Raw genomic sequence first — 24083 nt, forward strand, 5'->3', positions numbered from 1 at the left:
CAGCCAGCTCTCTTGGACTCCTTTCCCCCTCATGTTATTCTCCCAAGGGATCCTGCCCATCAGTTCCCTGAGGTTGTCAAAGTCTGCTTTTCTGAAGTCCAGGGTCTGTATGCTGCTGCTCTCCTTTCTTCCCTGTGTCAGGATCCTGAACTTGACCGTCTCATAGTCACTGCCTCCCAGGTTCCCATCCACTTTTGATTCCCCTACTAATTCTAAGTTTAGGTGATTCCCTGTTCAACTTTCTAGCTTCTGGTGTCTAACTCTCCCCATGCATTGTATAGGGAGCTGGGCGCATGACTCAGGGCTGAGGATCCGATTCGATGGCAAGACACCTAGGAGTCAGGCCTTGCAACGCCCAACTCCCTTCGGGGATCTAGCCCAGAGCTACTATCCATGGCAGTCTTGGTCAAAACAGGTTGCATATGACTTCCTTTTCTTACGATTGTTTTCTGATTCAAGACAGCAGGGTTTTTAAGGCTTTAAAATAAAGAAGCCACTATATACACTAGAGCTGCTTGGAAATTCATCCTTTTCCCTACAAAATATGAATGACCGTGAATATTTTTCATGTTTTGCAAATAAATTTGGGTTTTTCATAGGTCTGTCAATAGATTAAAACAATTAATTGTGCTGTTAAACAAAAATAGAATACCATTTATTTAAATATTTGGATGATTTCTACATTTTCAAATATATTGATTTCAATACAACACAGAATAGAAAGTGTACAGTGCTCACTTTATATTTATTTTTATTCCAAGTATTTGAACTGTAAAAAACAAAAGTAACAGTATTTTTTCAATTCACCTAATACAAGTACTGTAGTGCAATCTCTGTCATGAAAATTGAACTTACAAGTGTAGATTTATGTACAAAAAAACCCTGCATTCAAAAATAAAACACTCTAAAACTTTAGAGCCTACAAGTCCACTCAGTCCTACTTCTTGGTCAGCCAATCGCTTGGACAAACAAGTTTGTTTACATTTGCAGGAGATAATGCTGCCAGCTTCTTATTTACAAAGTCATCTGAAAATGAGAACAGGCATTTGCCTGGCACTCTTGTAGCCGGCATCGCAAAATATTTACGTGCCAGAGGCGCTGAAGAGTCATAAGTCCCTTCATGCTTCAACCACTATTCCAGAGGACATGTGTCCAAACTGATGACAGGTTCTGCTCAATAACAATCCAAAGCAATGCGGACAATGCTTGTTCATTTTCATCATCTGAGTCAGATGCCACCAGCAGAAGGTTGATTTTCTTTTTTGGTGCTTTGGGTTCTGCAGTTTCCGCATCAGAGTGTTACTCTTTTAAGACTTCTGAAAGCATCCTCCACACCTTGTCCCTCTCGGATTTTGGAAGGCACCTCAGATTCTTAAACCTTGGGTCGAGTGCTGTAGCTTTTATTAGAAATTTCATATTGGTACCTTCTTTGCATTTTGTCAAATCTGCAGTGAAAATGTTCTTAAAATGAACAACATGTGTTGGGTCATCATCTGAGACTGCTATAACATGAACTATATGGCAGAACACAGGTAAAACAGAGCAGGGGACATACAATTCTCCCCCAAGGAGTTCAGTCACAAATTTAATTAACTCAATATTTTTTAACGAGCGTCATCATCATGGAAGCATGTCCTCTGGAACGGTGACCGAAGCATGAAGAGGCATATAAATGTTTAGCATATCTGGCATGTAAATACCTTGCAATGCTGGCTACAAAAGTGCCATGCAAATGCCTGTTCTCATTTTCAGGTGACATTTTAAATAAGAAGCAGGCTGCATTATCTCCTGTAAATGTAAACAAACTTGTTTCTCTTATGATTGGCTGAACAAAAAGTAGGACTGAGTGGACTTGTAGGCACTAAAGTTTAATGTTTTATTTTTGAGTGCAATTATGTAAAAAAAAAAATCTACATTTATAAGTTGCAGTTTGACAATAAAGAGATTACACTATAGTACTTGGATGAGGTGAATTGAAAAATACTATTTCTTTTATCATTTTTACAGTGCAAATATTTGTAATAAAAATAATATAAAGTGAGTACTGTATACTTTCTATTCTGTGTTACTGAAATAAATATATTTTTAAAAATAGAAAAGCATCCAAAAATATTTAATACATTTCAATTGGTATTCTATTGTTTAACCATGCGATTAAAACTGCAATTAATCATGATTTTTTTTTTATTTTGATTAATTTTTTGAGTTAAATGTGAGTTAACTGTGGTTAATCGACAGCCCAAGTTTTTCAACAGATATCTGAACATTTTCAATGAAAACAGATTTTTTGTTAAAATTTGTAATTTTCTTATGAACATTTTTCACAGGAAAGAAGTTTTGATGAAATTTTTTGAACAGCTGTATTACATAAAAATATAAAAGAGGGAGGGAAGTTGTTATAGTACATTAACCCTGTAACATGGCTATGCTCTTTTCTGCATATATTATATTTTTACTATAAACGGGTCACAGTTTGAACCTCAGATCCACATCATTTCAAGGACTGCTGCGATCACAGCACAAGGTGGGGTGGAGGCCCTGAGGTGGGTCATGTTCCCATTGAACAAGGACAGGATATTTATAAGATTTTCACACTAAGTCACCTGAGCAAATGACACCGACATCCTCAGCAATTCCTGCCTGAGCTGTCTCAGACATGAAGCTGTCACAGAGAGTCAGGCGAGTCTCATTTCCTCCACATCGGACACTTTTTAGCCCCACAGGGCCCGTTCCTCGCTCAGACATAGGGGCGTTATAAGCTTTCTCAGCGACTCCGCACTGGAGCTGTCTGCAGACCACGCTGGCATCGTTCATGTCCCACTGGTCATCCAGGACTCTGCTCCACACTCCATGGAGGGAAATCTCGACTGTCCCACTGCATCGGTTCTCTCCATTCAACAGTCTGAGCGCCTCAGAACGACCTTGGCTCACAGAGACACAAAATGCTGAATAACACTCCCTGCTGGTACTGCATTAGAAATAATACACAGGTGTGATGTGAAACACAGGTTTCTGTGCTGAGTGGAAGGTAACCCTCACCGCTGTACAGTGATACAGGGAACAACCTCTCTCAAGGGTTTCATTTGTCTCTCTACTCAGAAATGCAGGTAGTGATGGAGGGAAAGTTTTTTTTCATTTTAAAACTGTCCACTGTGAGCACTTAAAGGTGTTGAAGTTCCCTGTGGGAGAAGCCAAGACCCTATCTGGTGATTAGATCATTGGAAATTTATACAGTGTATCTGGTACCTTACATTTCAAAGAAGCCAAAGTGCTCCCAAAATATGATCTGTAAACCAATCAGATCTTCCTAAATATATTGAGTTATAAGAATATACATACAGAGGACAGTAGTGACTCTATATTTAAAGATGAAATTAATATTGCACTTAAGACAGGGATTCAACTACTCTGTTTTTTATTCAAATTATGTATGGTCTGAGTCTCACATTAAGGCTCCTGTACTCTGAGAAGGTGTAAAGAGCCCTTAGGGTTAGTAAGAATTGGGCCCAGTGTAATCTCCCTTTACTTCCTGCACAGAATCTCTGTGTCCGTATGACCCACATTTCTTGTACTGCAGCATTTGACTTAATTTCTCTAACAGTAAGGAAAAGATGCGGTGGGGAGGGGGCATAGATTTTAGCTGGATACTCTGGGCCTCTGTCATAACCATAAAGCTAAGGGTAGCCTAGAATTCCTCCTTACCTGTAAGGGGTTAAGAAGCGCAAATAACCTGGTTGGCACCGGACCAAAAGGACCAATGGGGAAAGAAGATACTTTCAAATCTGGGGGAGGGGGGAAGGCTTTGTTTGTGCTCTTTGTTTGTGTGTTCCCTGGGGAAGCAGAGAAGCATCAGGTCAGAAAACTCCTTCTCCTAAAATCATCCTAAAAAGAGTCTCAATATTACAAAAAGAGTAAGTAAATAAGGCAAGGCATGTTAGATTATCTTTTGTTTTTAGCTTGTGAATTTTCCCTGTGCTAAGAGGGAGGTTTATCCCTGATTTTTTGTAACTTTAAAGATTTGCCTAGGGGGAATCCTCTGTGTTTTGAATCTGATTACCCTGAACAGTTACCTTCCATCCTGATTTTACAGAGGTGCTTCTTTTACTTTATTTTCTTTATAATAAAGTTCTGATTTTTAAGAATCTGGTTTACCTATTTGGTTCGTAGATTATTCTCAAGCCTCCCCAGGAAAGGGGGTGAAGGGGCTTGGGGGAATAATTTAGGGAAACAGGAACTCCAAGTGGTTCTTTTCCTGAATCTTTGTCTAACTTACTTGGTGGTGGCAGCAATACCATCCAAGGACAAGGAAGGATTTGTGCCTTGCGGAAGTTTTTAACCTAATATGGTAGAAATAAGCTTAGGGGGTCTTTCATGCAGGTCCCCACATCTGTAGCCTAGAGTTCAGAGTGGGGAGGGAACCCTGACAGCCTCTGTTACATTATGGGCAACCCACCTGGCAGGTCACACCCTAGTCACCCTCTGAGGGCAGAGCTAGAGTGCAAAGGGGGTGGGGGAAGGTTATAAATACAGGAGTTGAAGGGCTTTTATACGCTTGAAAGGCTTCAAGGGCACAGCTGCAGCTGTACCTCTGTAGCCCTTCAGTGTAGACCCTACCTATGCCGACCGGAGGGGTTCTCCCATTGCTATAGTTCATCCACCTCCCTGAGAGGTGGTAGCGAGCTTGACAGAAGAATTCTTCTGTCTACCTAGTGCTGTCTACACTGGGGAAGGGGTAGGTTGGCTTAACTGTTTCAGTCAGGGGTGTGGATTTTTCATACCCCTGAGTGACGTAGCTGGGTCAACTCAGCTTTTTAATGTATACCGTGTCGAAGACAGACCTGTGGACTCAGTGGCTGAAAGATGCAGCACTGAGAGATGTCTGCTGTGAGGGCTGATCCCAACCCCTGTACCACCGTGGATACAGAGCAGTGCTATGTCCTCTATTTTCTAAGGAAGCCCTCCATTGGGATAATGTTTGGTGCACCATGGTGTGGTCTGTGGACGTAGAGGGAGAGCTGGGGCAGTATTTGTTGCTGTGGAGACCACAGAGACTATGGAATTTACATTTAGCTATCAGCTGACTGCTCTAAATTGGGATTCTGTCTCAGTTAAAGAGAGAGAACGGGACAGCACTTGGTGAGGTGAGGATTTGTGAATTCTTGCCTGATTTAGCTGGGCTGATGGGGAGAAGACTGCTCTATGGAGTGAGAGCCTTACAGAGATCCAGGGAACAGATATTGTAGAGGCTGCTTCCAATCCTGGTACCACATTGAATACAGGCTACAGATTTCTGTTTCACCAGCAACTGAGACACCCAGTCAACTCTTAACCCAAGCCTAGGTCTGGAGCGCTGCTAGCTGCTAAGATCCTCAGACTGTTTTGTTGCTCACCGAGTTCTGAAGTGTTTGAAACAGCTGAGGTACTGCCATTTCTCAAGCTCTGAAGACCCACTACATATTACAACCACACTGAGAAATCATCTCTAAGAGAAGATCAGTGGGGAATGTGTTTGGATGTGTATGCTGGAGTATAGAACATGTTAAGTCGTAAGAGAAACAAAAGGGGGAAAGTCTGTATAAGGAGAACCGGAAGATTTACTGTCTAATAGCTTTTGTTTAAAAGCTATTCATGGTATTCCAAATACTATTTACAGTGTTTTCTGTGTGCATTAAATGTTTGTTTCACTAAGGCCATGTCTGCACTGTGGGCACTACAGTGACACAGAACATCACTGCAGCTATGTCGCTGTAGTGTAGATGCTTCCTTCACTGACAGAAGGAGTTTCACGATTGCTGTAGATAATCCATCTTTCCAAGTGGTGGTAGCTAGATCAATGGAAGAATTCTTCTATTGTTGTCTACACTGGGGGTAAGGTTGGCATGGTTATGTCACTCAGGGATGTGACTCCTATTGATCTCACTGATAAAGGCTGCTAAGTGCCTAAATTCTTACTGAAAATGAAATGTAGGCTCTTAAACCAGTTAGGCATTGCCATACTGAATGGAGCAACAGCAAAAGAGCTGTAAAAATCTGGGCCAAAGCTACTATGGATAGCCATCAGATGACTTGCCATCTATCAGCTATGGCAGTTCTCTGGTGTGGCATGGGGAAGCCTTTGAAGATCTTTGGAGAAGCCTGCAGGGAAAAGGACCCCTGCAGTGTTTGTGTTGCAGTGTAGAAGAGGATCTTCATCAAAGCGCCAGCTGCTCTCACTAAGAGCAGGATCTTTGTGAAAGTTCCCAGCTGGCTCAGAAGCCAAGCTCTGGAGCCATCTGAACACTTTCCTGAAAACCGGGATCTTTCACAAAGAGATGACTATTTCTATGAAGTGCTGTGGGGCATTAACGATCTACAATCATACACACCCACTGAGCAAGCTCTGTAGGTGAGGGCTGCAGCCCACCAGCATACAACCGAGGATGGGCAACGGGGAAGCATTTTGGCCAGGAACACCAGGGCAAACACTTACTTTTCCAGAGAGTGAAATGGGATTGTAATGGGCCCACAGCATGAAAGAGATCTCTGCGTATAGGTTGCTTCTGCAACGCCAACCTCAACCTGATGAAGGGCTGAATCAGCCCTGCTGGGACTGAGGGAATCAGTGAATCACAAACCCCAGGTTTATAGCACAGAGCCATTCTCTCCGGTTCACTCTAGCGTAGTGCTAGGATCCACCTCACCACCCCTCCCCGCACCCGGAAGCGTCTCTGATCTGGGGAACTTAAACAAAGAGAGCAACACTCCGATACCCCTACTTACCTTGAGTACTGTAGTCAATGGGACTACTCATGAAGATCCTAATCTGGGCAGTACATTGCATTGTAACTAACATATACACGTCTATATTAAACGTACCTGAGCAAGTAACCCTGGCTGTGTCTCTGGGGGAGCAGGCTGGGTTGCCCAGGGCCATGCGAGAACAATCCCACAGACAGGGTTCAGTCCCTTCACAATGAAAAGTGTCGCTCCATACGGTTCCCCTCCCTTCCCCAAAATGGGCTCCTCCCTGGATCGATTCAGCATATCCACAGTTCAGCTGATGGCAGAGGACGTTGGCATCTTGCAAATCCCAGTGGGAGGCACAGAGGCTTCCCCATGTGTCTCCATGTCGGATCTCCACTCTCCCAGAGCACTCGGTGCCGTTCACCAACCTGCCGCCTGGGCACCCTGAGCACAAGGGAAAGTGAGTGTCGAGGAGGTGCAGTGATCAGTGTTAATGGCAACGACAGGGAGGGGAGTGGGGAACAGGAAGGGATTGTTCCTCGTGATCAATGCTGGCAGTTACTCTGTGGGGGTTATGGGACTATTGTACACCAGCACATGCACAAACTTATACTTGATCCACAGCTGTTAGTTCGAACGGAGGACCAGGGACCAGAATTTGGCTTCCTTGGTACATTCCATACTCAAGGCACCACAAGCATTTCACTGAGGGATCAGTTCCAGCAGACTTGGCTGGTGCAGGGACAGGGTGCCAATTTATGGGCCAGGTCCCCACCTGGTGTAAATCAGCATAGCCTCACTGAGCCCAATGGAGCTTGGCAGATTGTCACACTGTGAAGATCTGGCTGAGGATTCAGAGTAGCAGCTGTTAGTCTGTATCCGCAAAAAGAACAGGAGTACTTGTGGCACCTTAGAGACTAACAAATTTATTTGAGCATAAGCTTCGTGAGCTACAGCTCACTTCATCGGATGCATGTTCCCCAATCCCCAATTCTTTTCTTTCCCCTGGCAGCTGCTCACCTGAACACACCACACTGGCTTCACTCCCAGGGGGACACTCAGTTGTGCCCAGCGCAGTAACAGGACAGTCCCTCAGGCAGGATTCGTTCCTCTCACAGCCAAATGTGCCGTTCCAGACAGGCCCATCTCCTGTGCCAAAGAGCTGCCCTGCTGGCATCGACAGGGCAAATCCACAGTCAAACTGCTGGCAGAGGGTGTGGGCAGCCTGTAAATCCCACTGGGAGTCACAGAGGGTTCCCCAGGCACCTCCGTGGCGAAGCTCCACTCTCCCTGAACACTCTGTGCTGCCGTTTGCCAGCCTGTACCCAGCATACCCTGAGAAGAAGGAGAAGGGAGATCAGAGGGACATTTCTCTTACACAATTGCCTACAGAGATGTGACAAGGGAGCCAGAGTGACCAGGGATAATTAATTAATAATTATTTCTCAGTTTACTGGGCACTTTGTAAATCAGGATGTTCAGACAAGATAATCAGGTTCTTACAGAGCAGGCATTATTGCCCATGTCTGCCCTTTGTGAGGGGTCACACAGCACCCACCAAACTCTGCCCCGGCATGTACCACTCTGGGGTCAGGGTCATGCCTGGGACAGATTGTCTTTGGCTGAGGCCAGTCTCTGCTTTGGTGGTTCCAGAGTGCTGGTCAGGAGTCTGGAGCGGATGCCCCTAAGTTATCACACAAATCCCATGTGAAGAAACTGGGGTTCTCAAGGGTGCTGAGTCCTAGGTTATTGGAAGCTTACTGAATCAGAACCTTTGCACTCAGGGGTCTGACTGGGGACAAAATACACAGTGGTGATATTCTAGCTCAGTGACAGCTCTGCAACAGTTAAGGTTGAGACCAGCTTTCCTTCAAAGCTAAATTTTTCTAAGTGCTCTAATGTCTGCCTGATTGATTGAATTGTATTGAAATGCGGTATTTCACATAGGAGCACAGGGTTGTATTAGTAATCAAAATTTGGGACCATTTTACCAAGGGGTTTCCCAGATACAACTATCAGGAAAAAGAAACCCAGCTTGTCTTAAAGTTGACAGATTCTGGCATTTTATTTTTGCACACAGGTAGAGATCAAACCAAGGCTCAGATCACTGCACCAGGGTCTCAGACACTTGAGGGTTACCCCCAACAGAGGATATGTCATCCACCAGCCTTTGGGGGAAATCAAATTCAGATGTTATTTCAAAACGAGCCTGCTTCTCCAGTTAGGGGCTTGCGAAGGATTGTGCACCTACACACACATCTAACGGACTCCACTGAGCATGTGCAGTGAGAGAGGATAGCTCTCTGGAAACCCGACAATCCAGCATGAGATGTGGGTGGCTTTGAGGGAAAATTGTGGCCTTTACAGCTAGGCACCCCCACCCCTGGCACCATGAGTACAACTCCAGCCCAGAAAAAAAAAATTGATGTTAAAAAAAAACAGGTTTATTGCTCCAATTGGTCTCTCTCAAAGGGGAATTTTGTTTGGTGCAAACATAATCTGAGTGCAGCAAAATATTCAGAATGTGCTGAAACTGCTTTTGAAAGAAAACAACTTCCAAATGGGAATGCTGACTGAGAGGGGTAGGGTGATCAGGGGTGCAAGAGTATGTGCTGACAGAGGGAAATGTTTGTGTTTGCAGCTAGGGATGTGCTCAGGGTGGATTTGATTTAAATCAGTAGTCAGGAAGACTCAATTTAATCATGGATTTCTACATAAAAGTGCATTCTTGTTGGTTGTTATAACGTTAATACATATTCTTCACAACTCAGAGATAGATATAGGTTTCATTTTTAGAAGGTATACACGATACATTTTTAAAGTGATTTATTTTGAAAACTTTTCAGATGAGTTTTACAGCTATATCAGAAAATGAATGATTGTTTGGACTGTGTTTCATTTACCAAAGGTAATTGAAGCAGATATTTATGAAGTCATTGGGAGGTGAACTATCTCCAGTTCAACAATTTAATCATTAATATTTGGAGGATTTTCTTGCCATGCTGTATTAGGAGGAGAACATCACCAGGCAGACATTTAAATTGTTTTAGTTAACTAAAAACAACAACTGTATGTATTCTGGATTTTTTTTCTTCAACAACAAACATAATCTAACAAAACAAGCATATGAATTTTTAAATTTAGTTAAACATTCAAGTTTTTTAAAATCAGGTTTGTTTTTGTTAAAATTGTTTTTAACTAAAACAGTTAAATGAAATATTAAAAAAAAATTAAATCAACTATGTCAGCCAGGTCAACATGATAAACTTAAAATATTGGCTTCTGCAGCTAACTCAGTCGTCTTCACCTTCATTTTCCTGTTTGTTCATAATCTGGAAAAGGAAAAAAGCAGGAAAGCTTGTTTTTAGGTCCCAAACAATTTGTCAATTTGGAATGAATTAGTCCAAAGGAAGAAAATATTCTTTCTACTCCGGCAGAAGAAGCTACTGCTGTTAAAAGTGAGATTATCAATTCAACAGTCTCTGAATCCAAGTGCTTAAGTGACTTCCACCATTTCACTGGTGTGACTTTCTTTAAAAGATCAGCAGCAAACATATTTCTTGAATGGTTCTTATTCCCAAACTGGATCTCTTTTAGGGCCTGCTGCCATTATAGGTTTCCCCTTCTAGTGAGAGAATGGTATGGTAGATCTCAAATCTATGAACGCTACACTCAGAAAGACCTCAAGACTACTGGAATATGCTGCTCAAACAGTTTCAGTTTTGTTTCTACTGACTGTCCCTCCCTTCTCACATTTATCTCCAGACTTCTTCTCCTTGTCCAGATCTATTCCACCCCCAACAAGCTTCTATTCATTGAACTTTTGGAAACTTTGCACTTTTAGAGAGAGGTTAGGGATTGACTCTGTACACAAATTTGCAGAGGGACAATAGGGTTGAGGTCTGTTTTTTCTCACCTCTCTATATTATCCATTTAAAAACATTTTTGCTGTTAACAAGCATGTTACCTCTGGAAACACAAATCCACAGTTTGAGAAGTGCAAAACTCAGCATCTCTGATGGTATCTTCTAGACTGAGCACTGAGTCCCATTGGGTAGATAGAAAGATTAACCTAAATAATCTATACAGAAGCCCCTGGAACCCCATAAATTTGGGTCCCTAATCCATGAACTACAGGAACTCATTTACAAATCTTTTCTTAAACATTACATGAATATATTGTCTCATACTATAGATTTAGAGTTTATAATCCCTATTCCATGATAAATATCTTTGAGCTATAATGCATCTTAATTAAAACTGTCTTGAGATGCTTTTTTGAGGAAAAAACCTTTTTATCAAAAAAATCCATTTTGGGGGAGCGTTGTTTTTTAAAACCATTGATTTTTATCAACCCTGGATGTGTTTATTATGGGGAGGAAAACAAATGGGAATGGGTGGTAGGGGAGAGAAGAAGTTGTGGGGGGGCTCTGAGGGGGAGAAACTGAGGATTGGAGGAGGAGGGGAGAAGACAGGACGGGTTGCAAATTAGGAAGGGTAGCAGAAAAAGGTGTGGGGGGGTTGAAGTAAGGCACATCAGTCATGAATTCTCCCCTTCCGTGTGTGTGTGCTGCAATCTAGGGGAGCCTTACACCTTGGTGGTTGTATAGTTGATTTCAGGGTCCACAATTATCTCCATTGTATTGTAAGAAAATGTACAGGATGGGGAGGAGCACTGAGGAATCACATAGCAACCTTGTGGCATCGTGGAAAAAACACTGGACTGGGACTATCCCCAGCTCTGCCACTGGCCTGCTGGCTGACCTTGGGCAAGTCTGAAGTGCTGAGACCCCGAAGACGGTGAGAGGCAGACCAGCGGAAAGCCGCTGGGCAAAGATCAAAGAGGGAAAAACAGGGGTGATGTCATGGTAGACATCTACCATTGACCACCCAACCAGGAGAAGGAGTGGAGGAGGCTGTGATGGGTTCGGTCACAGAGACCCCCTTGGGACTGTCACCTGATGTGCTGAAAGTACCTCTGAGCCAGTTTTCTTTGCCAGCTTGGGACTTTAGAACCTTGTCTTTTTGGGCCAGACACACTAGCCTGCTGCAACGCAGACCCAGGGTCTTAACCACGCCCCCAAAGATGAAGACTAAACTGAAAATAGCTCAGCAAGTACTCCTGTCTCTAGCTTCCAGACATCCAGTTCCCAGTGGGATCCAAACCCCAAATAAATCCCTTTTACTCTGTATAAAGCTTATACAGGGTAAATTCATAAATTGTCCGCCCTCTATAACACTGATAGAGTGATATGCCCAGCTGTTTGCTCCCCCAGGTATTAATCACTTACTCTGGGTTCATTAATAAACAAAAATGATTGTATTAAGTACAACAAGCAGGATTTAAGTGGTTTCAAGTAATAACAGACATAACAAAGTAAGTTACCAAGCAAAATAAAATAAAACAAAACTAGGGGGGGGAAGGATAGCTCAGTGGTTTGAGCATTGGCCTGCTAAATCCAGGGTTGTGAGTTCAATCCTTGAGGGGGCCATTTAGGGATCTTGGGCAAAAATTGGGGATTGGCCCTGCTTTGAGCAGGGGGTTGGACTAGATGACCTTCTGAGGTCCCTTCCAACCCTGATATTCTATTATTCTATGAAAACACACAAGTCTAAGCCTAATACATTAAGAAACTGAATATAGGTAAATCTCACCCTTAGAGATGTTCCAATAAGCTTCTTTCACAGACTAGACTCCTTTCTAGTCTGTGCCCAATCCTTTCCCCTGGTAGAATCCTTGTTAGTTCCAGCTCAGGTGGTAACTAGGGGATTTCTCATGACTGGCAGTCACCTTTTGTTCTATTCCACCCCCTTTTATATCTTTGGCACAAGACGGGAATCCTTTATCTCTCTCTGGATTCCCACCCTTCCTTCTAAATGGAAAAGCACCAGGTAAAAGATGGATTCCAATATTATGTGACATATTCACATGTCCTGCAAGTGCTCCTCCATTCTTTTAGGCCTGGCCCGCACATATGCAGTGGAGGCTTGCAGGTAAACAGAACCATCTACAGTCAATTGTCCTAGTTAATGGGAGCCATCAAAATTCCAAGCCACCATTAATGGCCCACACTTTGCATAATTACAATAGGACTTCAGAGTTATACTTCATATTTTTAGTTTTAGAAACAAGAAGTATACATACATACAAATAGGATGAAACTCAGTAGATTATAAACTTTGTAATGATACTTTGCAAGAGACCTTTTGCATAAAGCACATTCCAGTTACATTGTAGTCACACTCATTAGCATATTTCCATAAAATATATGGAGTGCAACGTCACAGAGACATTTCTACAACAAACAGAAATATTCAAGACACAAGACCTGACAGTAACAGGGGAGTTTATCTACCCAGACATCTGTTGGAAAAGTAATAAGGCAAAACACTAAATGTTCAATCAGTTCTTGGAATGTGTTGGGGAAAACTTTTTGTTCCATAAAAGTAGAGGAAGTAATCAGAGGGACCGACATTTGAGACTAGATTCTGACCAAGAGGGAGGAATTGTTAGTGAATCTGAAGGTGGAAGGCAACTTGGGTGAAAGTGACCAAGAAATGATAGCTTTCATGATTCTAAGGAAAGGAAGGTGTGAAAGAACAGAAAAAGGAAAATGGACTTAAAAAAAAAACAACAGACTTTAACAAACAGAGTGAACTGGTAGATAAGGTGCCATGGGAAGAAAATCTTAGGGAAAAAGGAGGTCAGGAGACCTGACAATTTCTTAATATTAAAGACACAACTGCAAACAATCCTGAGGTGAAGGAAAAACAGAAAGAATCGTAAGAGACCAATATGGCTCCACAGGAGCTCTTTTAAGGACTGAAAATCAAAAAGGAATCATACATAAAGTGGAAATGTGAAGCAGTTGCTAAGGATGAGCACAAAACCACAGCACCAGCATGTAGGGACTAAATCAGAGAGGCTAAAGCACAATACGAGTTACACCCAGCAAGGGACATAAAAAAGACAATATGAAGAAGTTCTCTAAATACATTAGAGAGTAAGAGAAAGCTGAAGTAAAGTACAGGTCCTCTAATTAGTGCAAAGAAGAGCTAATAAGGGATGATATGAAGAAGGCTGAGGTGTTTAATGCCTATTTTGCTTTAATCTTTACTAAACAGGTTAACGCTGACCAAATACTCAAACACAATTAACATTAACAATGAGGGGGAAGGAATGCAAGCCTCACAGAAATTACTAAATCTACTGTCCCCAGAGATACAGTACACACACTAGCCTGTAGCCTTGTATTTGACATTCCTGCATGTACCCCACAATTGGAAAGCACTGGAGTCAGTCATTTTGTACGTTCAACCACTGCCAGCTGAATCCCAAACATCACAAAGCTAACAATAGTTTGCAACCCTGAGAGGCAAGGCCAAATAGCTACATGCTTGCAGTTTTTCTAATCAAAATGGAAGAATAAAATAAAAAAAAAAAAATGTACTGTAAAAATAGAAAAAAAATGTTTGGGCAACCAACCTTGGTTTTAGGTGCCTCTAACACATAAGCTTTATCATTGTTATAACTAGAAATATTTTGCTAATAAAAAATAATGCATTGTTATTGGCTGTTGCTGCAGAAATTATTAGCCTATTAGAGGCTATTATGGGCTGTGTGCTTTATCCAAAGAAAATTTATAAAAAAAAAAAATATTTAGAAAGTGTGCTTTGGAGCTGTGATAAATGAAGAGCTCTGCCCTGTCTGCCTCTCCCCAGGAGAACAGACAGACAGACAAACAAAAGGGGAGTCTTTTTTCAATTTTAAAAAGTTCTAACCTTCCCATTGGTTCTTTTGTTAATTAGAGAAGAGCTACTTAGAGAATGCAACAGTTTGTTGGGGAGGTGGTGGAATCTCCTTCCTTAGATATTTTTAAAGGTCAGGCTTGACAAAGCCCTGGCTGGGATGATTTAGTTGGGGATTGGTCCTGCTTTGAGCAGGGGGTTGGACTAGATGATCGCCTGAGGTCCCTTCCAACCCTGATATTCTATGAGACTTGTTTCAGTTCCTACATGCCAGAGTCTTTACTTTAGCAAACTATGATTTTTGCCTCAACATCATTCTCACATCAAGCTACCAGCATCTCCAAGCCTTCTGGCAGGAGGATCCAACATTCACGGAATTGGAGGGTGCTGTCCCCTTTGCCTGCTAAATGATGGGTAACTAAGGAGTTCTCTCCCCTTCTTTGTATACTCTAGTAAACTTTTGAAATGTGTTAGTCTGAAGTGCCTCCCCAGATAGAGTCAAATAGCAAAGGAGATGAAATTTTACTGGTGACTTCCCATTCCCCTCTTAAACAATGAGGAGTCCCGTGGCACCTTAAAGACCAACAGATTTATTTGGGCATAAGCTTTCATGGGTAAAAACCCCACTTCATATGTAAAGTAATTTCCATGGTCTCTGGCATCAGCTTGTTCAGTTTACATTGGAGACACAGGCAAAACAACACCCTTTGTCTAGGACAAACTTGCTTATCAAATCTGTCCCCAAAATATATTTTAGAAACATATTTCCATCACACAGACATAACTCTACTCACATTCTGTATCTACCTCACACAATAATATCCATAACCAGCATGTCTCTATTTTTTGTGTCTTACCCAATACACTGTTATAATACAATAATACTGTATACAATCAGTTCTTTCAACTGCTTATTCTTTGGGTTTCAGACCCCTGTTCTCCCCTTGGGGTGTCTGGACCCTGATTGTCACACAAAGATACTTAAGGATCTAGCTGAAGCACTGGTGGAACTGTTAGCAATTATCTTTGAGAACTCACTGAGGACAGGTGAAGTCCCAGAGGACTGTAGAAGGGCAAGTACCTATCTATAAAGGCTGGAATAAAGATGACCCTGTCAGTTTAACTTCAATACCCAAAAGGAACAAATTATTAAACAATCAATTTGTAAGCACCTACAGTATAATGGGATTATGAGGAAAAGCCAGCACGTATTTGTCAAAAACAAATCATGCCATACCAACCTAATGTCCTTCTTTGACAGGGCTACTGGCCTTATGGATAGGGCTGAAGTAGTAAATGGGAGATATCTTGATTTTAGTTAGGCTTTTGATATAGTGGCACATGGCATTCTCATAAACAAATTAGAGAAATATGATCTAGATGAAATTACTATAAGGTGGGTGCACAACTGGTTAAAAAACACATACTCAAACAGGAGTCACCAGTTGTCAAGGTTCCTCCCCCACTCTGAACTCTAGGGTACAGATGTGGGGACCTGCATGAAAAACCTCCTAAGCTTATCTTTACCAGCTTAGGTCAAAACTTCCCCAAGGTACAAAATATTCCACCCGTTGTCCTTGGACTGGCCGCTACCACCACCAAACTAATACTGGTTACTGGGGAAGAGCTGTTTGGACGCGTCTTTCCCCCATAAAATACTTCCCAAAACCTTGCACCCCACTTCCTGGACAAGGTTTGGTAAAAAGCCTCACCAATTTGCCTAGGTGACTACAGACCCAGACCCTTGGATCTTAAGAACAATGAACAATCCTCCCAACACTTGCACCCCCCCTTTCCTGGGAAATGTTGGATAAAAAGCCTCACCAATTTGCATAGGTGACCACAGACCCAAACCCTTGGATCTGAGAACAATGAAAAAGCATTCAGTTTTCTTACAAGAAGACTTTTAATAAAAAATAGAAGTAAATAGAAATAAAGAAATCCCCCCTGTAAAATCAGGATGGTAGATATCTTACAGGGTAATTAGATTAAAAAACATAGAGAACCCCTCTAGGCAAAACCTTAAGTTACAAAAAAGATACACAGACAGAAATAGTTATTCTATTCAGTACAATTCTTTTCTCAGCCATTTAAAGAAATCATAATCTAACACATACCTAGCTAGATAACTTACTAAAAGTTCTAAGACTCCATTCCTGGTCTATCCCCGGCCAAGACCAGCATACAGACAGACACAGACCCTTTGTTTCTCTCCCTCCTCCCAGCTTTTGAAAGTATCTTGTCTCCTCATTGGTCATTTTGGTCAGGTGCCAGCGAGGTTACCTTTAGCTTCTTAACCCTTTACAGGTGAGAGGAGCTTTCCCCTGGCCAGGAGGGATTTCAAAGGGGTTTACCCTTCCCTTTATATTTATGACACCAGTGTTTTGCTGTCAAACTAGGAATGTGTATCTAGTGGGGTGCCATGGGGGTCAGTCCTGGGTCTGGTACTATTCAATATTTTCATTAATGACTTGGATAATGGAATGGAGAAGAAGCTTATAAAATTTGCTGGGAGGGATCGAAAGCACTTGGAGGACAGGATTAGAATTCAATATGACCTTGACAAGTTGCAGAGCAGGTTTGAAAACAAGATGAAATTCAATAAAGAAAAGGGCAAAGTACTACACTTACAAAGGAAAATTCAAATGCATGACTTCAAAAAGGGGCATAACTGTACTGCTGAAATATATCTGGAGTAACTGTAGATCACAAATTGAATATGATTCAACAGTGTGATGCAATTTTGAAAATGCTAGTATCATTCTGGTGTGTATTAATTAACAGGAGCGTCATATGTAAGACACCGGAGGTAACTGTCCTGCTCTACGGGGCACTGGTGAAGCCTCAGCTGGAGTTCTGTGTCCAATTCTGGGTGCCACACTTTAGAAAAGATACAGACAAATTTGGAGATGGTCCAGAAAACCTGACCTATGAGGAGAAGTTAAAAAAAAAACTTGGCATGTTTAGTCTTCAGAAAAGAAGACTTAGGGGAGACATGATATCAGTCTTCAAATATACTAAGTGCTGTTACACAGAGAACCAGGGTGATTTTTTCTTCCTGTCCACTGAAGGTAGGACAAAAAGTAATGGTCTCAACCTGCAGCAAGGGAGATTTATGTTAGATATTAGGAGAAACATCCTAACTGGAAGGGTAGTTTAGGTTCGTTCTAGAACAGGCTGCCAAGGGAGGTTGTAGAATCCACATCACTGGAAGTTAAGAACAGGATGGATAAACTTCTGGCTAGATTGAACTGGTCCTGGCCCAGTGCAGGGGGCTGAACTTGATAACCTCTCCAGGTCTCTTCCAGCCCCACATTTCTATGATTCTTTGAAGATACTTCACTGCTCTCTGCCTCAGTTTCCCATCTGTGAAATGTGGATAATGATGTAAGTACTTTGAGAGCTACTCATGAAAAGCTCTATATAAAAACTACGTCTTTAGATTATTCGTCGCAGTAGTCTATCAGCTGCAAACCTAGGTGAGAACTACAACTGTTTAAATATCATTGACTCCTACCAACAAACATTTCTCTTTCAGTTTAAAAAACTAGGAAATTAAATGGCAACAATCTTTGTTAATGCAGAGTTAAGGTTGCCTGTTGATAGCACATGCGCTTCCAGAACTTTGGATTCAGCAAAACTCAAACTTCTGAACACCAGGAAACACAGAATTCAGACAAACACCCATTCAGTGTTAACTCTGCTATCTTCAAGCAATGCCTCACAACACCCATAACACACACTCGCACTCTGCCTGTTCATTGTAATAGACAGGCACTACCTGCACTTTCCCTATGCTCAAACACTGAGCCTGCCCCCCGAGAGCATACCACACTTGCAAAATATAACAAGCGCCCTTTTACCACCCATTGACACATCAACACAAGATATCACCTAAACATATACTTTCCCCCACCCATCATTAAATCCACACCCAGCTCTCATGTCCCAACTCACTACTGACAGTACCCATGGCAAGATGAACCCTGTGCCCTGCTCCTGACACAGCCTACACAAATGATGCCGACTGCAACCTCAAGGGCCATATGCCCATCTTTCCTTTGATAACACACAAGCGAGCACTCAAGCCCAATTCTCCTCATATCACATTCACAGCTCTCTGATGTTCCTCAAACTAATCCCCAGATCTCCTCATATTACAACCACAGCTCTCCCAAGCTACTCCAGCGTATTCCTCCACCATTCAGTACAGCCACACCTAATGCAGTGACTGCAGCTGGAGAGCAGATAAGCCCCATGGTTATTGCCAGCTCCAGGAGGATCCCTTGGTGAAGAGCTGCTTGGGGCTTCCATTGGTGGCACTGAAACAGAAACTCTAAGAATTGTGAACTGCTTCAGTCAACTCAACAGTGCTCAAGCTGGGGCTTTCTGAGGACAGTTAAAAAGCAAACACTGGTGACTATCTCCCTGCCCCAAGTTGTAGAGCTGTTCTGAGATTGTGGGTAAAATTGGGAATTCAGAGCAGAGTTTGAGTGGAATTAAATGGTAAAAAAACAATTAATGCAGAGTTAAGGTTACCCAATGATACCCTGGGTACCTCCAGAGTGTTGAGTTCAGCAAGGGAGGGACCCCAAGTACAGGGCATAATCCCACAAGGTGCTGAGTGGATCCTGTGAGAGGCTGAGCACCCTCAGCTGCCACTTCTGGATCAGACCCAAAGTGAGTTCAACACACCATTGAAGAGATAAAGAGGGAAGGGGCATGGGGAGGTGAAAGCTTTATCATCACTAGAAGCTCACAGCAAGAAATTTGTAGGAATGAGCACCATGGGGCTGAGGTCTCCCTCTCTTCCCGCCACCAGCCTTATACTACCTGGCTGGTTTTTCAGTAGCCTGGCTAGTTTTACTGTGGACTTGCCAGTTGCTGGTCCAAAGGTGTTATTGGCTGGGGGCAGGGGAGGGGTTGGTGTTGCCAGGATTTCAAAGCCGTGTACAAATGCACCTGGGCATGCAGTGATCTCAGAATTGCAGCTATGCGTGTGTCATAAATATAAAGGGTAACCACCTTTCTGTATTCAGTGCTATAAAATCCCTCCTGGCCAGAGGCAAAGTCCTTTTACCTGTAAAGGGTTAAGAAGTTCAGGTAACCTGGCTGGCACCTGACCCAAAAATGACCAATGACGGGACAAGATACTTTCAAATCTGGAGGGGGGAGAGGAGGCTTTTGTCGGTCTGTGTGATACCTTTACCGGGAACAGACAGACAAAGGTGCAAGCCCTCCACTCCTGTAAAGTTAGTAAGTAATCTAGCTAGAAAATGCATTAGGTTGTCTTTGTTTTGGCTTGTGAAATTCGCTGTGCTGGAGGAAATGTGTATTCCTGTTTTTGTGTCTTTTTGTAACTTAAGGTTTGGCCTAGAGGGATTCTCTATGTTTTGAATCTGACTGCCTGTAAGATTATCTTCCATTCTGATCTTACAGAGTTGTTCTCTTATTTTTTTTGTTCTTCTAATAAAGTTCTGGGTGTTTTTTGTTTTTTGGTTTTTTTAAGAATCTGATTGGGGTTTTTGGGTTTTAAAAATCCAAGGCTGGTCTGTGCTCATCTTGTTTATTCTCAACCCCCCCCCCCCCAGGAAAGGGGGTGTAAGGGTTTGGTGGGATATTTTGGGGAAATAGGAACTCCAAGTGGTCCTTTCCCTGATTGTTTGTTAAATCACTTGGTGGTGGCAGCATTTTACCTAATCCAAGGACAAAGACTTTGTGCCTTGGGGAAGTTTTAACCTAAGCTGGTAGAAATAAGCTTAGGGGGTCTTTCATGTGGGTCCCCACATCTGTACCCTAGAGTTCAAAGTGGGGAAGGAACCCTGACAGCATGTCATAGCTGGAAACACACAATGGCCTCCCGGCTGGCACACTCATCCTGATCTGCATGTGTGCAGTGTGCCAAGGCGGACACCAGTCAATGGGAGAGCAGTGCCACACTCCCAACCCCAAATCCCACCAAACCTCCCATAACTTTCTGAGCACTGAGCCTCTCCCCATGCTGCCCCTAGACCTGGGACTTGGTCCTGCCCACAGACCAGCCACACCGCCCCTGGGATCTGGGCCTGCCAACAGATGGGACAGTTTTTCTGTGCCTTGGAGGTGGCAACCCCACCCTATACAGAAAGGCAGCCCCTCTCCAATCCTGGCTTCCTCTCTCCAGGACTTCCCTTTTCAGGAAAAAGACCTCTCTGTTTTCCATTTCCCCCAGCCCATCCTAATACCCAACCTGGCAGCATAATCATGGCCAGCCAGCCAGATCTCCTCATTGACACAGTGACAGGCTATCCTGCTGGCTGCCGTGGACTGGGCTTTTGGCCCATGGTGTGTTTCACAGGCAGGCTAGTGGGCAGTGCAGATCCTTTCCAGGCTCTGCCATTTGCAGTGATGTTGGGAAAGGCACCTCGCTAGGTGGCCCCGCCCTTCTTTTAGCTCATCCATTTAGATTTGTGTTCTGAGAAAATCCTGGCCCTGACAAGAAGGTGACCTTTGTTACCCATATGAGAAGATCCCAGGAATGTCACTCTGTGTCCCTCTGAAGCCTGGGATGTGTGCTGAGTCAGCATGAAATGCGGGGAGAAGCTACAAGCCTGGCTGAGAGCTCCTCTGCTTCAGAATATCACCAGATTCATTCATCACTGGCATTCACGGTCACTTGCCATCCAACTTTTAAGTTATAAGCCACTTCCAACTCTGAATTTCCCTTATTCCAAATGGTGCCATCGCCTGTCACTGTCAGTAGGGCTGAACCAGCGAGATGCCGCCATCTGCCTACAGTCTGTTGGCATGTGAGAGTGAGGGCACCCTGAGTAAAGTTGGCTACCACCTACCACTGTTTTCAATGAGACTGAAGCCCACAGGAAACATGGCTGCTCTTCTATGGCTGAGGGGGATAAACGTGTTCCAGGAGCAGCAAAGGCCCTGTGAAAGCTGCGGGGGGTGAGTTCAGGGAGCAGGGAACCAGGCGGGGGATGACAGGAGGCAGATTTATGGGTTTTAGTGGAATGGCATGGAGAAGGATGTGGGGCAGGAGGAAGGCTGCGGGGGGCAGAGGGACGTGGGTGGCAGAGGGCAGCTGGAGGTGGAGGTGGAAGAGAGGTTGAGAGGGACGTAGGGGGATGTGAAGTGCAGGGAGGCTGAGGGGGCTGCAGAAGACAGCAATGGGAGTGACAAATGAAGGGGATTAGGTGGCAGATCCCCAGCCTTGGGTTGGTGGTGGAGGTGGGGAGTCCCCTCCAAGCAGTCGGGGAAGGCAGTCTTGCCATGTTTCCAGATCTCACAAGCTGATTGGGAGTAATGGGATTTGGCTGCCTACAAAAGCATCAGAGGAGCTGCTGTGATGACACAAGAAGCTCCTCTAACACTCCAGTTTTCAGGGCTGGACCAAGCTCTGTGCGAGAGCTTCAGGGCTGAGGACACAGACCTGCCCTGCCACTGAGCCCTGCCTTCGTGTATGTCCCTAGAGCAGAGAGAGGGTCCTGGGGCAGCAAGAGACAGGGGAGGGCAAAGTTGGGAAACTGTTCCTGCTGGGACCCAGGCAGAAGAGAAGCCCGCTTGCCGCAGAGGCAGGGGAGTGGGGGAGTCAGGGAAGTGATGTAGCTGGGTCCTAGGTGGTGTCCCAGGGCAGCAGGAGGCAGGGAAGTGTTGCGATGGGTGAAGAGGAAATGAAGGGCAGTTTCCCAACTCAGGGGTGAGAAGAGGGCAATTGCAGTCTCCAGCTGAGCAGCCAGGGAGAGGGGTGTTTTGTGTGTGCATTACAAGGTTAACTTTTCAACCTGAAATTATCACACACACACACACACTGGCAGGGGAATAGAGGGCAGTTAAAAAGTCCAAAAAGAGACCAGGGTGACAACTTAATTAGCAATAAATACAGTATTGATACATTGATAGACTCAGCTTGGTGAAAGGCACCTTGGTAATAAGTAAGTCTCATTTTCAAATCAGAGAGAGCTGTCAGGCGCTCAAGTTGTCAAGCACTTGTCTTTCAATTGATGTCTGCCTCAGAATGAAAATGGCTGCATGCTTTCAACAAAAATGAAACGGGTGGTTCAAAATTCCGTGAAAACATTAACTGTCCTAAGTAATTTAAAAAAAACAACTGGGAGGGAGGTGGGTATATCTGGGTTAGATGATATGAGACAAAGCAGTGACATGTGCCTACATTGCAATTTGACAATGTACATGTTTTGCATTCATATTCTTTCTATGTTTTTTTGCTTAATATTTTCTTCCAGCAGCCACTCTTGCTTCACAGGACTTTACAAATTACACCCATGCCATAGCGTGGGTTTTCAGCTAGTATCTAATAATCAGATCTGTATGAATGGGTGGCACAAAGCAAGCCCCCATTGCAGGGCAATAACATAAAAGTGGCCACAACTGCTCCAATTCCATCAAGAAAGTTTTAAAATAATAACACCTGGCCCCTACATAGCACTATGTATTTAAGTGCCTGAAAGCACTTTACAAACACAAGTGAAGTTAAGCCTCACAGCCACTCTGTGAGGTAGGAAATTAATTGTTGTTTCACAAATGGGGAAACTGGGGCACAAGGCATTATTGAATACAGAACCAGAACTGGAAATAAAACCCCTGTTTCCCGGTGTCTGGTTCTGTGCTCTGACCACTAGACCCTGCCCCTTACAGATGTATCTGAGTAGGGAGGAGAGTGCTCAGCAGTGGAGAACATGCATCCCTAGTGGAGGATAAGGGAAATCAGAGCTCTGCTGGGACCCTATCCTTATATCAGGAGAAAGGTAAATAGAACTGTCCCCATTTACTGGAGACACTTGAAATAGAGAGGAATATGAGAGAGATAATGGGGTTTCCCACTATCTCTTCTTGGCTCCCCCGGGTCGTGGAAGAGTGGAGCCACCCTCTGTAGCAGACAGGAATCCTTTGGAGCAACTTTCAAAAATGCAAAGTTTTCTGGGATGTGGGTTTACATTAGGGATATGTGGATGTGAGAGAAAAGAGACTGAGGGGCTCAGCTAGTGGTTCATCAGTTTGAATTCTTACCTGAGCACAATATGCCGATATCATTAGCGTGGGAGCATGTGTCGTTAGGACAGGACATTCTGGGACATTTCTGAAGGAGAGACTCATTCCCCATGCACTGAAACTCTTCCTTCCAGATCAGATCATGACCTTCTCCGAAGTGAGCTGCTCCCAAGGTGGCTACAGCCTGTCCACACCCTAATTCATTGCAGATAACAGAAGCGGTGTTGAAATCCAAGTGTGAATCACAGACTGTCTCCCACATTTGTCCATGTTTGACTTCAACACGTCCTGAGCAGGCAGTGTCCCCTCCAACCAGCCGGACCTCAATACGACCTAGAGAGTCAACGCATCCATCAGTGAGTGTTGGTTATACTGACATCCCATAACCTTCCCCAGGCCTTCCTGGGGATGAAATGAAGGGAACCTTCTTCTCTCAAGAGCAAAGACATTGTTAAATAAGCAGGAGCCCTTTACTCCATATGCCAGTTCCTGTTGTTACCTGTCACCTCTGTGTTCTTGGGGAATCAGGGTGCAGTACTCAGCCTGTCTGACTCATGAAAGACCTTCTCCTGCAGCCTCTGCTTGAACCAAAACCGATCAGAAGAAAT

General features: G+C 43.7%; 1 protein-coding gene across 1 annotated transcript in view; it reads right to left on the reverse strand.

Moving 5' to 3' along the window:
* LOC144269313 (scavenger receptor cysteine-rich type 1 protein M130-like) overlaps positions 1-24083 on the reverse strand; it is a 71674-nt gene that overhangs the window by 27180 nt on the left and 20411 nt on the right. The window contains exons 5-8 of the mRNA XM_077824958.1: positions 23494-23808; positions 7744-8058; positions 6856-7167; positions 2604-2921 (exon numbers count right to left, since the gene is read on the reverse strand). Coding sequence (XP_077681084.1) covers positions 2604-2921; positions 6856-7167; positions 7744-8058; positions 23494-23808 — 1260 coding nt within the window. The remainder of the gene's footprint in view (positions 1-2603; positions 2922-6855; positions 7168-7743; positions 8059-23493; positions 23809-24083) is intronic.

The sequence above is a fragment of the Eretmochelys imbricata genome, chromosome 1, assembly GCF_965152235.1.
Source record: "Eretmochelys imbricata isolate rEreImb1 chromosome 1, rEreImb1.hap1, whole genome shotgun sequence".
Taxonomy (NCBI): Eukaryota; Metazoa; Chordata; order Testudines; family Cheloniidae; genus Eretmochelys; species Eretmochelys imbricata.